Genomic DNA, 16,474 nt, shown 5'->3' on the forward strand with positions numbered 1-16,474 from the left:
AGCCCGCCGCCAGTGGTGTCGCGACAGGCGTGAATGGAGGGACGAATGGAGACGTGTCGTCTTCAGCGATGAGAGTCGCTTCTGCCTTGGTGCCAATGATGGTCGTATGCGTGTTTGGCGCCGTGCAGGTGAGCGCCACAATCAGGACTGCATACGACCGAGGCACACAGGGCCAACATCCGGCATCATGGTGTGGGGAGCGATCTCCTATACTGGCCGTACACCACTGGTGGTCGTCGAGGGGACACTGAATAGTGCACGGTACATCCAAACCGTCATCGAACCCATCGTTCTACCATTCCTAGACCGGCAAGGGAACTTGCTGTTCCAACAGGACAATGCACGTCCGCATGTATCCCGTGTCACCCAACGTGCTCTAGAAGGTGTAAGTCAACTACCCTGGCCAGCAAGATCTCCGGATCTGTCCCCCATTGAGCATGTTTGGGACTGGATGAAGCGTCGTCTCACGCGGTCTGCACGTCCAGCACGAACGCTGGTCCAACTGGGGCGCCAGGTGGAAATGGCATGGCAAGCCGTTCCACAGGACTACATCCAGCATCTCTACGATCGTCTCCATGGGAGAATAGCAGCCTGCATTGCTGCGAAAGGTGGATATACACTGTACTAGTGCCGACATTGTGCATGCTCTGTTGCCTGTGTCTATGTGCCTGTGGTTCTGTCAGTGTGATCATGTGATGTATCTGACCCCAGGAATGTGTCAATAAAGTTTCCCCTTCCTGGGACAATGAATTCACGGTGTTCTTATTTCAATTTCCAGGAGTGTAGTTGCTATAGAAAATTGCTACATAGTGAAATCCTAGGGACCGTTCACCTGCAAATGCTCATAAAAGCGTTCGTTACAGTTTTTACGAATGTCGAGCGGCACTGTGTGACGCGGAATGCGACGCACCACTGAGCGCAACAACTGGTGGACACCAGTGGTTACGTACGCCCCGCACACACATGCGGTGAACATTTGCCACTGGAACCGGCAAACATTGTGTACGGACCTTTGGGGACAGGCCATGCGAAAAGTTGAGCTCGCATTGTGGACGCAGGGCCGCGTGTGCAGCGCGGCAGGAAATGATTTGCCGACGCACGGGCCGGGCCACTGCCACGCGATACGTAACGGGGGCGCGCCGGAACGCCGCGCCTGTTCCCCCGTATCGGCAAATATTCAATTTCCATTCGACGTCCATCGCTCACTTCCAGTCGAACTGCACTGCAATGACGTGCTGTTTGCGATTATTGCCTCTGCATAAGAGCCAAAGAGCATTTTCTGAAAATATTTTCCGGCGCGTTTAAATCGGTTTCCATTTGCTGCCATTACTCTGTACCCGGCACTCACCAGCATAGCAGCGATCGCTAACACATAGGTGCACTGGCGAGAAACCTAGAACGCGGTTGTGATGCTAACACCAGTAGTCTGGAATGAGATTTCCACTCTGCAGCGGAGTGTGCGCTGATATGAAACTTCCTGGCAGATTAAAACTGTGTGCCGGACCGAGACTCGAACTCGGGTCCTTTGTTTGGAAGGTAGGAGACGAGGTACTGCCAGAAGTCGTGCTTGGGTAGCTCAGATGGTAGAGCACTTGCCCGCGAAAGGCAAAGGTCCCGAGTTCGAGTCTCGGTCCGGCACACAGTTTTTATCTGACAGGAAGTTTCATACCAGTAGTCTGTATTTTTGTTCAATTTGGATTAGAAATCAGAAATCAGCTGTACGTTTGACGTGGTAGAATTAATAATGAAATCCAAGAAATAAAATAAAAACTTTACATCTAGTATGGTTAAGGTGGCACTCGGATGTACAACGAAGTAGCCTTGCAATAGATACACTGAAGAGCCAAAGAAACTGGTACACCTGCCTAATATCGTGTAGGAGAGACGCGAGCGCTCTGAAGTGCCGCAACACGACGTGGCATGGACTCGGCTAATGCCTGAAGTAGTACTGGAAGGAATTGACAACATGAATCCTGCAAGGCTGCCCGTAAATCTGTAAGAGTACGACTGGGTGGAGATCTCTTCTGAACAGCAAGGTGCAAGGGATCGCAGAGATGCTCGAAAATGTTCAGGTCTGGAGAATTTTATGGCCAGCGGAAGTGTTTAAACTCGGAACAGTTTTCCTGGATCCTCTCTGCAGAAATTCTGGACGTGTGGGGTGTCGCATTGTCTTGCTGGAATTGTCCAAGTCCGACGGAATGCACAAGGGACGTGAATGGATGCAGGTGATCAGAGAATATGTTTACGTACGTGTCACTGTCGGAGTCACATCTAGACGTATCTGGCGTCCCATATCATTCCAACTTCACATGCCCCACACCATTACAGAACCTCCACCAGCTTGAACAGTCCCCTGCTGACATGTAGGGGCCATGGATTCATGAGATTGTCTCCATACCCGTACACGTCCATCAGCTCGATACAATTTGAAACGAGGCTCGTCTGACCAGGCAACAGGTTTCCAGTCATCAACAGTCCAATGACGGTGTTGACGGTCCAAGGCGAGGCGTAAAGCTTTGTGTCGTGCAGCCATCAAGGGTATACGAATGGGCCTTCAGCTCCGAAAGCCCATATCGATGATGGTTCGCACGCTGACACTTGTTGATGGCCCAGCATTTAAATCTGCAGCAATCTGAGGAAGGGTCGCATTTCTGTCACGCTCAACGATTATTTTCAGTCTTCATCGGTCCCGTTCATGTAGTATCTTTTCCCGGCTGCAGCGACGCCGGAGATTTGATGTTTTACCGGATTCCTGATATTCGCGGTACACTCGTGAAATGGTCTTAAGGGAAAATCCCCACTTCATCGCTACGTTGGAGAAGATGAGTCCCATCGCTCGTGCGCCGACTATAACACCACGTTCAAACTCACTTAAATCTCGATAAACTGCCATTGTAGCAGCAGTAACCGATCTAACTACTGCGCCAGACACTTGTCGTCTTATATAGGCGTTGCCGATCGCTTTGCCGTCTTCTGCATGTTTACATATCTCTGTATTTGAATACGCATGCCTATACCAATTTCTTTGGCGCTCCAATGTGTCAAAGGAGCGAATCTGCTATTTATAAAGCCTCCAATTTCCGAATTTTTTCACACCAGCAACAGTAGCAGCGGTACCAAATACCTCAAGAGGGAAAGGGGTTTACGTTCGCTTCAGTCTAGCGCACTATTCCAACGAAACCATGGTACAAGCAGATGAATACGTGAGAAATGCACTCCTCGCACACTGCTCTGAATCCGGCAGGTGTGTCGTGGGCACTCAGAGCTTTGTGCTGGCTTGCGCAAGTCAAGTGGCCACCGACGAAAACTTACGGAACCTACCGGTCCTCTTCACCAAGTCGCCTGTGGCACAACTCGCCCCCTCATACAACACAATTTCTTCGTCTACGTGTGAGGAATGTGTCCTGCGATTTGTGCCATACATTTTTGTTACACCCTATATATAAACATTTTTTACTGCAAGGATATTATATAAGGGGAATCCAAAAGTTTCCTCCGATGCGGGTGCGTAAGCGCCGACATGTAGGGAAGGGATCACTGTGGCATTCGTGTCTTTCTGACGTACGTGTGGTAAATGCGGAAACGTAAACTATGTCAACGTTATTACCAAATGAGTCCAAACAGGGCCAACGCTGTTATGCTTTTATTGGCTGTCGAAGGACAAACACCAACAGACATCCATCGGAAAATGAAGTATGTGTATGGGGCCATCACATCGATAGAAAACCACCTTTTTGGAATGGTGTGCCAAGATCACGATTCGAAACAAGACACCGGTGACCTGGGAGGCCTGCCTCATGCATTACGGACCAACTAAGTGGGACACTCTCGAGCATAGGCTCTATTGTTCCGATCTCTGCCCATGCGATTATCACACCTGCGTTCCCTTGTAAAGACCTTGAAGGGTCGACGATTCCTGTCGGTCGAGACCGTGCAGCAGGCGGTTACAGACTTCTTTTTGTGGCAGGACATGGTACGCACCTTCAGGCTGGTGCGTCGGTGAGATGACAGCCTCAGTGCCCGCGGCTGTTTTGCCAGAGTGGCGTACCGATTCTGGACTGTGCGGTCTACGAATGGAAACTTTCTGATCATCCCTTACAGTTCTGCGCCATCAAAAATCTTAATATCGTTACAATTAACAATTTTAAAGAGTAAAAATTTTTCTCGAAATTCCGTCATTGTTTTATCCTTGCACGTATTAAATAATGGGGGAGAAAGACTGCATCCCTATATTATACTTTTTTTAATTCGATCACTTCGTTCTTGTCCGCCGCGGTAGCTGAATAGTCAGCGCGACATAATGTCAGTCCTAAGGGCCCGGGTTCGATTCCCGGCAGGGTCGGAGATTTTCTCCGCACAGGGACTGGGTGTTGTGTTGTCCTAATCAGCATCATTTCCTTCACATCGATGCACCTGGTGAACGGTCTACCCGACGGGAGGCTCTAGTCACACGACATTTGCTATTATTTACTTCGTTCTTGGTCTTCCATTCTTATGGTCATCTGGTTCTTCCACATATTGTACATTACCCGTTTTTTCCTACACATTACATTTGTTTCTTGAGATTTTCGAACGTCTTGCACCATTTTGCAGCGTGGAACACCTTTTCTGGGTCGGCAAATCCTATGAGCGTGTCTTGATTTTTCTTACGTCTTGCTTTGATTATCAAGTACAACATCAGAACTGCGCATTTACCTGTCCTAAAGGCAAAGTGATCGCCACCTAGCAGATCCTCAGTTTTCTTTCCCATTCGTCTACGGATTACTCCTGACAGAAAATTGAACGTGTGAGCTGTTAAGCTGATTGTGCCATTAATTTCGCACTTTTCTGCCCTGTTATTTTGGGGACACTGTGGATTATGTAGGTTGTAACTAGTAAACGTACAGATATTTTTATATGTGGTACTGTAATACGTAGGCACACAAGTGTGTTGGTTATTTTTTCTCTATGTCAAGCAGTCTTATTACAAACAACTCAGAGACTTTATAACCTGATGTTTTCTGGACTGTCACAACTGCACCACTAAGTGGACTACTCTTGACGGTATAGACTAACCGTTTTACTTTCACATATCTACGCTTCAACACCTGAGCTACCACCCATGGGAAAAATAAGCATTAATGGCTTGAAACGATAATTAAATCAAGACCCTACGCTGCCGACAGGCGTTGATATACATCAACGGGGACAGCTGAAAAAGTGTGCCCTGACCGGGACTCGAACCCGGGATGTCCTGCTTACATGGCAGACGCTGTATCCATCTGAGCCAGCGAGGACACAGAGGATAGTGCGACTGCAGGGATTTATCCCTTGTACGCTCCCCGTGAGACCCACATTCCCAACATAATGTCCACACACTACATTCGTAGTGTCCCTGCCCATTACACTCATTACTCGCGGCAAACAATCTTACCGAGTCCTTAAGAGTTCGGGCAATAAACCTGCATCCATCACAGAAGAAGAAGGTCAATGGCTGGTTAGCCTTAACTATATATGAAGATGGTGTCTGTTCTTTCGGACATGTCCGAAAGAACCGATACCATCTTCATATCTTAATGGCTTGCTCTTGCAACATGTACCAACCTAAAACGTAAGTCTTTTAATAGCTATAATTATTAATCTACAAATGACGTAAATGTTGATGTAATGTTGTTCAGTACACCGTCGTCTAACGCCGATATCTGCTTATATTCGTTGCACTCTGTGTTTCTCTGAAAGTCTGACGGTATGTCTCCAGTTTCAGAGATTCTGCACACCAACTTGTATAGTCGCCATGTTGCCATTTTCGCAAATGACCTAGGTAATATTTGTGAAACTGCAATCTTTGTGTCAGTTTCACATGTGGCAAATACTTTTTGGTGTGTGTGTTTCTGATGCTTTGCACAATATGGTGATATTCAAATCATATAAGTGCTGCATATATTTTGCAATGTTTCAAAAATACAATCCTGCAACTTCGCAACAAAATTGCACGGAGTTTTTCGATGGCACCAACACACCAAGAATATTTCGCTACAGTGGAAGAATAAAAAATCGAAAACTGACGATTATGTAAAGTGCATCTTGTAAATCTTGTGAACAGCCGTCTGATGATGAACTTGTCAGTTCGAAACCGGTTACGGCGCTTTTACTTAAATAAATAGCAGTATTAATAGTGGCTGGTTGCTGTCTCCTTCTTTCTAAGAATCAACCTACAGCAATTACGAAGGAATCTTATGTATGCCTTCCGCGTAGAATAATAACTGCAGTATTAATACCGACGTCCGTTCTTCGAATTTGGCGCAGTAAGAAATAGCTATGTGACTCGTATTACAGCATCTTCACCTACTAAGGATGCAGCTGACGTTAGCCTCGTCTGTTGTGTGTTCCAGATCCTGGCGTCCGCTATGGCATCGCCGCAGGCAACGTCGGCGCAGTTTTCTCCGTGGATCCGGAGACTGGAGACGTCCGAGTGGCCAAAGCTCTCGATTTTGAGACTCGCAGCAGGGTGAGTGACTACACCCTACTCACTTTATCTCGGCTACGGCGCCTCTTTTTAGAACTCTTGCCGGCTGCGGTGGTCTCGCGGTTCTAGGCGCTCAGTCCGGAACCGCGCGACTGCTACGGTCGCAGGTTCTAATCCTGCCTCGGGCATGGATGTGTGTGATGCCCTTAGGTTAGTTAGGTTTAAGTAGTTCTAAGTTCTAGGGGACTGATGACCACAGATGTTAAGTCCCATAGTGCTCAGAGCCATTTGAACCATTTTGTAACTCTGTATCCACTTGGCGAACCTGCAGAGTGACGTTCATTTCCCAACACTCGCTTAGCTCACGAACGGCAGTTTCCGCACTCGCCATCAGCTGGGCGAGCACAAGCCGAGCGCGGCTGGAAAGGCAAGTGGTACTGCCACACGGTTATGGGAACATGACTGTATACATCTTCGTCACAACGTAGCGGCACCAATGGGCCTACCAAGCATTGGAATGCACGTAGAATTGGAATTTCTTTTTAGCTGTCACTTTTCCATATTTTCCACGGAGAAACTGTATGCTATACAGGGTGAGGCATCTAAAACTGTTTTTGGAAATATATGAAAAACCACAAATCGGACACACCGAGCGAGGTGGCGCAGTGTTAGCACACTGGACTCGCATTCGGCAGGACTACGGTTCAATCCAACGTCCGGCCATCCTGATTTGGGTTTTCCGTGAGTTCCCTGAATCTCTTCAGGCAAATTCCGGGATGGTTCCTTTGAAAAGGGCACGGCCAACTTCCTTCCCAATCCTTCCCTAATCCGAAGAGACCGATGACCTCGCTGTTTGGTCTCCTCCCCCAAAACAACTCAACAACCCAACAAATCGGACTAAAAGGAGGTTATAATAGAAACTGTTCGTATCCAGTGACATCAAACTCGACTCTATCCCCTTAGGCCCCATCCCACTGCCAAGGAAAATTGAAACGGTTTAGTATGCATTACCGGTCAGTGGAAAATCCCCGTTGTTTAAGGCAAATCGAGCGTCATCTGTGAAAGAAATTACACCAATAATGCCAAAAAAGTAGTGCACACTACTCTTAGCAAAAAGTGAAACACCAAAATCGAGAGACGTGATCACAATGAAATTTATTCTATCGATTAGGAAGATGACACTACACAAATAACCAGCACATGCATTGTGACTGTGGAAATTTAGTACAGAGTAGCGCGACCACGTGCAGTCAGAGTCACTTGACGTCGTGGCACACAATCAAAGAGCGCCCAAATATGTTGCTGGGGAATACTCTGCCACGCGGTTTGTAGGCGTGTCCAAACTGTGACTGCAAAAGGACCTGAACGAACAGATTGCCGATCGACCATATTCCAGATATGTTCGATGGACGACATGTCAGGCGAACGGGCGGGCTTGGGCAGCGGTGGTATCCGTCGTTCTTCGAAGAGGGTTGGCACATTCCTTGCTAAATGCGGCCAGCTGTTGTCTTGCTGAAATATAGAATATAGAACAGCCTGCAGAAGGGCAGTGACTCGGGCTGATGTAGAGGTAGCTGCTCAGATTTCTCTCAAGACGCAGAAGGCGAGATCGCGTGTTATAGGATATGGCGCCCCAAACCGTTACGCTTGTTATTTGTCCGCTGCGCCACTCAACAATACAGTCTGCACGATTGTGTTCACCACAGCGGCCATCACTGTAGGACAAGCTGAAGCGGTACTCGTCCGAAAACGCAACATTTTGCCACTCAGTACGTCAGCGTCGGCGTTCCGTGCCCATTGCAGCCTGCGGTGTTGGTAAGTTCTGGCCAGTGGAAGCCGACGCAATGGCGTGCGTGCCACAACTTCAGCCGCAGAAGACAGCGTCGAACCGTCGACGCACACGTGTCCACACCAGTCACAGTGCGCCAACACTGTAGACGAAGCTGTTCTGTCCCCTAAGGCCAAGTGAACACGATGGTGGTCGTCTCGCGCTGTACTCACATTAGGTCGTCCAGTCTACCGTATCTTCCTTTATCGTCGGCGTTGTCGTTGTTGCCGTGAGGCACCGTTATACCAATTGGAAAGGCGCGTCGATCATAGAGCATGAGATATGGTAACCTTAAGTCATTGACAACACACAACAGTCACGGTAGCACCTGATTCCAGAATAGCTGCAGTAGGTAAGATCTACGAACTACCCCCTCTTGACCAGGTCCCCAAAACTTAACTCGTAACGGGATCCCTTCGACGCAAATTGTCATACCGATCGTCTATAAAGGCTTCGTACAACGATAAGAAATGTTAAAGTTTATGGAATAATAACAGATACGACCAAACTGTCTTGTTTCTTCTGTTTTATTTAACGTAATTTTGTTCACAGTTTTATTTCGCATTCACCACTCATTCACACTCTGATGTGGAGTATATGCGAGTGCCTGGACCCTAACTCCCAAGTTCCATCGAAACCCTTTGATGAGCAATTTTGGTTGCTCGACACCAGCAGTCAATGATAATGATACAGTATTTTGTAACTGACTCTTCTAATTTAGCCACCGCCTCCACGAATGTTTGTTAGGCATAAGACCAATACACACTTTTCTCTCCGATCCGCAGTTATTAAGAGTTCGCGTAAAAGTTGACGTTTTTCTCCTTTTCATAAATTGGAGCCCGCTCTCCGCGATATAATTAAAAAAAGAAGACGGTCTCAATACCGCGTCCCGGAATTGACCGCCCTGTAGGTGTACTCAATTTAATGATAACACTTCGCTATACGCGATTTCGTGTAACTAAATGTCCTATTGTTACTCTGGTTGTATACCGTAGTTATTTAAAACTCGCCCGTATATTTTTTTCACTACGCACAATTAGCACTTCTTTATTTGCCTATTTCTAAGAGTAAACGAAAAAATGACGTCGTATCATCGGCTTCGTCGATATAAAGCAAAACCCCTCAATATGCCCAATTTTACCTCTTCTTATAGGATGGGCTACCTTACTCATAAATATTTCCAATAACACTAAACGGGTATCGCCGTTATATTTTAATAGTATTCAAAAGCATGTTATTATTATTATTATTATGACCGAACAAATCGCGCGGCGTGCGTTTTTAACGATAGCTTTACACTCGCCCACCCTTTATTCATGCAATATTATATATAAATTTGCAGACAGGACCGAAAGATCGATCTCTCTTCCGTAACCAATAGAGGCAAATACGCTATTCAAATTCCGTTACATCTATCTTGACTCGTATTGATATACCAGAACCTATTGGCACTGGGTACGTCCCCCTTCTCTCCATTGGCTCCTACAAACCTCACTGTTGAGGTAGCATGCCTTCTACGAGCAGCAGTGACACAGAACGACAGATCCGCCTCCCGAAGACCATTCTGCCCCGCTCGAGGGCACTCATATACCTATATTCCACTCTGTGATGTCGGCGACGCATATGACACTTGGTTACAAGTTTCCACTTCGTATGACGGTTCCACACCGACGGAGGATTGCGTAAGACTGACCTGGCCGGTCACACAAAAGAGGACGCTGTTTGTTCTGCGTGCACGTCACCTCTCTGTTATTTGGATCACGTATTATGGTTCCGCTCTTCTACCTCAATGCGGCGTGTTGCAGACCATTGCTTCTGAGTGTTTCACTTTTTACAAACAGTAGTGTATAATGTTCTGTAGAGTCAAATTTTTGCTATAAAAAACTGGTTTCTCATTAAAGACTTAACAAAACTGCCTTTCTAAATTCCTGGGACATTAATCATATGTGTGTTTTTCGAGACATTATCACTTTCAAACTTTTTAATCCATTTTTGTCGACTGCAGAGCCATCTGTTAAGCAACGTTTAAATTGTTGAATACAAAAGTTGCGTATTTCTTTCCCGCAGAATCCGAATCCCCAACAAAATAAGGCCGTTCCTATTTAAGATTCCAAAGTTGACCTCTTTCCACACACCAGGGGTGAGGAGGAGTGGTTGAGTTCGTTGTTATTGGATGTCTGCTTTCAAGACGAACAACTTTTAATTAAACCTTTTTTTAATCCAATTTGTAGTTTTCCAGACATTTCCAAAAATAGTTTTAAATGCCTTATCCTGCATATCTGAGAGTCGCCAAGTATTACTACTGCGACTGAGCGTGACTATATACAACGAAAGTGTTAATCGATTATGTACTGTAATTGAAGGTCATCGATTTAGCTGTTCAACTGTTATCTGCGTGAGTGAATAGCTGACGAAATAACGTACGTATGCAGCCTGCAGCAGAAATCACGCTGACAATGAGACGTGTTTCGTACAGAACAAATGAAAAATATTTATGTCAACGAACGTGACAACTGATTATGTCAACTAGCTACTGGCCTAGATGGCATTAATCCTGAATTAACCAAATTACGCAGGAACCGTCTTAGAATTGTGCTTCCTCCATTTATTAGATGTGTGTTGGAAGAACTGTGCAGCACCTGTAGAATTAACACAGCTAAAGTTATTTCTATATTTAAGAAAGGCAATGGGAAATTATAGAGGAATAAGTTTACTTGATGCAGGGTATAAAACATATGGTAAAATTATTGCTCAGAGACTTCAAACTGTCGCGAATGCAATAATCTCAGAACAACAGTCAGTTTCAGAAACGGAGGTTCGTGTAATGATAATACTTTCAGGATATGGCAGTTTATTGAAAAACGTCGTAAATTTGGCTTAGAAACGCATTTAGCATTTATTGATTATGAGAAAGCCTTTGATAAGGTAAAAAGACCGCTTCTGTGGAAAATACTGGAAACAAAAGGTTTTCGTAAACAATTTACTAATACCATAGAGAATCTGTGCGTAAATACAAAAATAATTACAAGTTTAGAAAGTGTAAAATAAAATTTTAACAAATCAAGGTATTCGGAAAGAGTACAGTCTATAACCTATTTTATTTAATTCATATATTGACGACCTAGTTATGAAGTGGAAAGATGAAATATAGTTAGGAATTAAAGAAGGACTAAGCGTACCATTAAATACCCTGGTATATGCTGATAACCAAATAATTATGCGGGAAAGAGAAGATAATTCACAAAGAGCAGTATGTAGATGGAGCGATAATGAGACTTATTACAACTGAACTATATCTGCAAATAAGGCAAAGACAACAGTTTTCAAAGGAAAGAATCCAGTCCGATCGATAATAATAATAAATGAGAAAATTTTAGGAGAAGTATCCAACTTCAGTTACCTATGATGTGATATTGATTTTAACCATGAAAAAGATATTGAGAAGAAGGTTAAGAAACATCAAGCTGTCTGTGGACCAATTGGAAGAACTTTGGGAGAAAAAACAAGAAAAGAAACACAAATGAAATTCTTTAAAGTTATGACTGTACCTGCTCTTTTATATGGTTCCAAATCATGAGCAGAAACAAAAAAAGAAAAATCACGTATACAGGCAACAGAGATGAAGTTCATGAGATATGTAAGAGGTCTTAATAAAATGAATAAAGCAAGGAATGAAACGATAAGATCAGATTTAAAAATCTTTTCAGTTAATAACAAGACAGAAGAGAATAGAATGAAATAGATCATGTTGATAGAATGGTACAAACCAGATGCTGTAAAAAGATAATGAATTATCGGCCGACTGGTAAGAGAGTACTAGATAGACCTAATAAGAGATGGATGGATGCATGATGATAGAGACCGGAACAGGTGACTGCAACACCTAATCCTTGGAAGGAGATGATGATGAACTTTGTACATAATTAACAAAGAACACGTCCGTGAATAAATCGGGTAAATGAACTAATAGGACTCGTTTCAGTTTTTAATGTTAACTGCACTGGCCAGAAAAAGGAAGGAAGCGCAAGGTGTGGTGGTAAGAGAAGGAGGGAAGCACTTCCATGCGCGCACTACACATTTGCAGCCATATGCAAGTGAGAGCAACCGCGTAACATTCACGTAGCTGTGAACAGCCTTTACTTAGCTGTGACGTTAAACGACGCATCATCTGACGTCTACGGCAATTTCGCCAAGCCACACAAAGTTTATTCATGCTCGCTCGCGCATCACAGACCACTCGGAAGGGCCACCTTCCACTTAGAAACGCCTACCTCTTTTAGTTCTACCTAGTTTAGTTCGAAGTCTACGGCCCAGTCAATGAGCTATGACACAGCCAATGCCCTTACGCCAGCTTTACCTTCCCAAGTTGTTAAATTTTAGCATTCCCAACTTCCACTAACAGGGTGCAGCAGATGAGTTACTAAGCCATTCTGAGAGAGTGAAAGACCACGGTATTATACAGGATTATCCCACGACGATGTTAAGAACTTCCAGGGACGATGGAGAAGGGTAAATGTATAAATATGAGGTAAAGGACCCTGGTCCGGAAACGACCAAGTCGAAAGTCAGAGGCGGAATCGTTCTGATACCTCTCACACTGGAACACATGTACCGGTGCTGTTGTTTCTCAGATCATGTGCTAGGAAGCTTTCCGATGTGGTAGTATGGACCATAAAAAGACAAAAAGGTCTAGTAAATATGCGCTGAAAAATGCATACCTTAAGGGCTACGAGCACTTATTCATCTATGATACTGTGAAACACATCTTTTCAACTGTACAAGGGCAAGACAGGCATTTTATAACCCATGCATACTACAAATTTTTATCTTCTTTAGATCAACTCTACCAGCTCTGAGAGTCGCCTAGCCTACGATCTTAGGAACAACAGTATCGGTACGGGTATTCTACTGTCAGAGGCATCAGAACGATTTACGCTTATAACTTTCAACTCGGTCGTTTCCGGCCCACGGTCACTTACTTGAAACTGACACATTTACTCTTCCCATTATCACTGAAAGTTTGTAACATAATTACGGACTCACCCTACATACATGCTTTCGGATTCTCGTTACATCATATTTGAAATGGAACAAAAGAGAGATGTTATATTCAACAGTATTATCAACTTACGGATGCAAGAAGATGGCAGTAGTAAATAACTGGGCGCCATTGTAACCATGTGAAGCACATAGCAATAAGGATATTGCGTATGTGCGATGATAACGCATGAATTCAAGTTATGACCGAGCGTTTCTAGGCGCTTCAGTCTGGAACCGCGCGACCGCTACGGTCGCAGATTCGAATCCTGCCTCGGGCATGGATGTGTGTGATGTCCTTAGGTTAGTTAGGTTTTAGTAGTTCTAAGTTCTAGGGGACTGATGACCTCAGATGTTAAGTCCCATAGTGCTCAGAGCCATTTGAATTCAAGTAGGCAATTGATGGCTTTCAGCAGTAACTCAGAATATGCGAGTACATGCAGAAGATATGAAAGAAGTAAACGTGAGTATGTGGGAGAATATGCTCTATTTGAGGTTCGTAGATAAACTGCAGATGGTGTGCCCACGTAATTTGTGAAACTTCTTTATTGAAATGAGTGTGGCTGTACTTAAATTCCTGAATGACTGAGACCCACAATATCCTTGCGCAACGCAATCTGACTGCTCAAAAAAAAAGATAACCTGACTTCACCTAATTAATTCAGAAGAATGGCCCTGACTAAAAAGAAACCTTAACAATAACCTATATATTTCATTAACCACTTACCTCACAAAAATCTTCATTACGCGAACTACTGCAATACAGCGAGCGTCAACACTGCCAGCTAAATAAAAGATTCTAACTACTAAAGCCACTAACTACTAAAAGGCATGTGGTTAGCAAAGGAAAGATTTTGTTGCAAACCAAATAATGTAATTTTTTTGCCTTCATAATGTGACATCCAGTTCAAACACGAATATAAATAGTCATTGACATCTAGTACAAAGGCATATAATCATGAATAATATTTAGCCTACGCTAACACTTCAGACCTCTACCCACCATCATTGCTGACTTCTCACTTTAACATCCATCACAGCTGGCTGTTCACCTTCAACTGCCCAACAGTATTTCCATCACTGCTGGCGACTAACTTCCAACTGCCCAACACTAACAGCGATTAACTTCCAACAAGGAGTCCAACCAGCAACAGAGTCTCTTACAAAGAAAGCGCAGTCAGAGATCCAATGCAAAGCGCTACACAGCGCTGCCAACACAGAATCATCCCTCTTGCATTTGTTTAATTTGTAGAGACAAAACTAAAACCACCGCACAAAGAAAAACTAGCATAGAAAATTCTCAAGACGGTATCATATACTTCATTTTTTATTTTTATTTATAAGCTCCAGAGATGACTGGCATTAATTTAACCCAAGAGGGTGGAAATATTCACTTCCATAGAACCATGTCTGTTCTCAAGCTCCGATTATGAAGTTAGACCTACACGACCAACAATGACGAACTCGAATGTGAATTTAAATCATTTTCTTTTAGATAATAAATAAAATGGCGGAAAATACCCAGGTAAGCAACCTCTCTGAAACACAACCAGAATAGTTCGTGTCACATTATGTACCTGTGTATATTTAAGTGGTGTCCACTGTGATCGTGCCTATATACAAGGGTTGTCCAGAAAGTAAGTTCCGATCGGTCGCGAAATGGAAACCACTGGGAAAATCCGGTAAAGCTTTGCACAGCTGTGTGTTGGGCAGTGTCTCTAGTATTCCCGTCGATCGTGTCCGTCGCTCTTTCAGATTTGAGTGAACAGTGAGCACGTAAAGATGCATAGGGAATACCGTCTCTCGACAAGTATGAGAGCCTGGTTAGAGATTTCGCCTGTGTCACGCAGCCCGCATAACACAACTGTCGAGCAGTTCCTTCCTCATGCCAATTCTCGGCCGCACGTTGCAGGGGCAATGAAGGCGCTCCTGCAGCGTTTCCGATGAGAAGTGTTTGATCACCCACAATATACTCAGTAATTGGCTCCCCCGGAGTCTCATCTCTTCTCACAAGAACCGCTGGCTTTGAGGACAAATTTTTTCCACAGACAACGAGATGAAGACCAGTGCAGTTAACTGGCCGAAAGCACAGGCGGCTGCTTTCTATGACGAGGATATTGAAACATTGATGCAACAGTACGACAACACTCGAAGCTGGGGCGGCGACTATGTAGAGAAGTAGGTGGAAGGTGTTCCTAACTGTTGCAAATAAAACCTTTCCTGGTTTTCACAGTGGTTTCCATTTCGCGACTGATCGGAACCTACTTTCTGGACAACCCTCATATTATTATCACGAAAAGAGCAGTATTCTGCCAAAGATATAAGAAAGCCATTAGGCTTGAGGACGGCCAAGCTGGTACAGACGTCGAAATACTGGGACAGCGTTGTTAGAGAGACCATCGAAATTCGCACCAATGACGACCTCATAAACCATGACTGTGGCTATAATCTTATCAAGGCTTGGGAACCAACGGTTGGGTTAATGAAGAGTAAATCGAGCAAACATATAGTTGTGACGACCACGGCGGACAGAGCCATCACACCGACGTCATCTCAGACGCCGTCGCAATCTGTTCCACCGCGCGACCGTGGCGCGGGGCGCGGACAGCGCAGGGAGCGCGCCGCGGGCAGAGGGCATTTAAATCGGCCGACGCCGCGACCGAACCCAGTTCCCTCTGAGCAGCCATAGCGTACGGATCTCCGTGCCGGCACGTTCACAGGAGCTCAGTCCGTCAGTTCACCTGATGATGTCGACATGTATGACCGCCGAAATATTGTGCCCGTTGGACACTGTAGACCGGCAGTACACCCGTGGATATTTTGATTATCAAATACGCCGGAAGAAAGTCAAGAATCACAAAACTCATCTACTGCATTTAGTGTCTCATTTCTTAATATAATCCTGTCAGTATCACTTGATTGAATTCGACTGCATTCCATTACCCTTGCTGTATTTTTGTTGATATTACCTCTCTTCAAGACACTATCCAGTCCGTTTACCTGCTCTTCCAAGTTCTTTTCCCTCTCTGACAGAATTACAATGTCAATTGCAAACGTCAAAGATTTTGTTTCTTCTCCCTGCTCTTTAATTCCCTTTCCAGATTTATCCTTAGTTTTCTTTACTCCTTGCTCAGTGTGTAGATTGGATAACATCCACAACAGGC

General features: G+C 44.7%; 1 protein-coding gene across 1 annotated transcript in view; it reads left to right on the top strand.

Annotated features, from left to right (window-relative positions):
• Positions 1–1,025: 1,025 nt before the first annotated feature.
• Positions 1,026–16,474, top strand: part of LOC124803199 (neural-cadherin-like) — a 275,285-nt gene continuing 259,836 nt past the window's right edge. Inside the window, 2 exon segments of the mRNA XM_047264381.1 lie at positions 1,026–1,125; positions 6,372–6,487. Coding sequence (XP_047120337.1) covers positions 1,026–1,125; positions 6,372–6,487 — 216 coding nt within the window.

The sequence above is a fragment of the Schistocerca piceifrons genome, chromosome 6 (genome assembly GCF_021461385.2).
Source record: "Schistocerca piceifrons isolate TAMUIC-IGC-003096 chromosome 6, iqSchPice1.1, whole genome shotgun sequence".
Lineage (NCBI taxonomy): Eukaryota > Metazoa > Arthropoda > Insecta > Orthoptera > Acrididae > Schistocerca > Schistocerca piceifrons.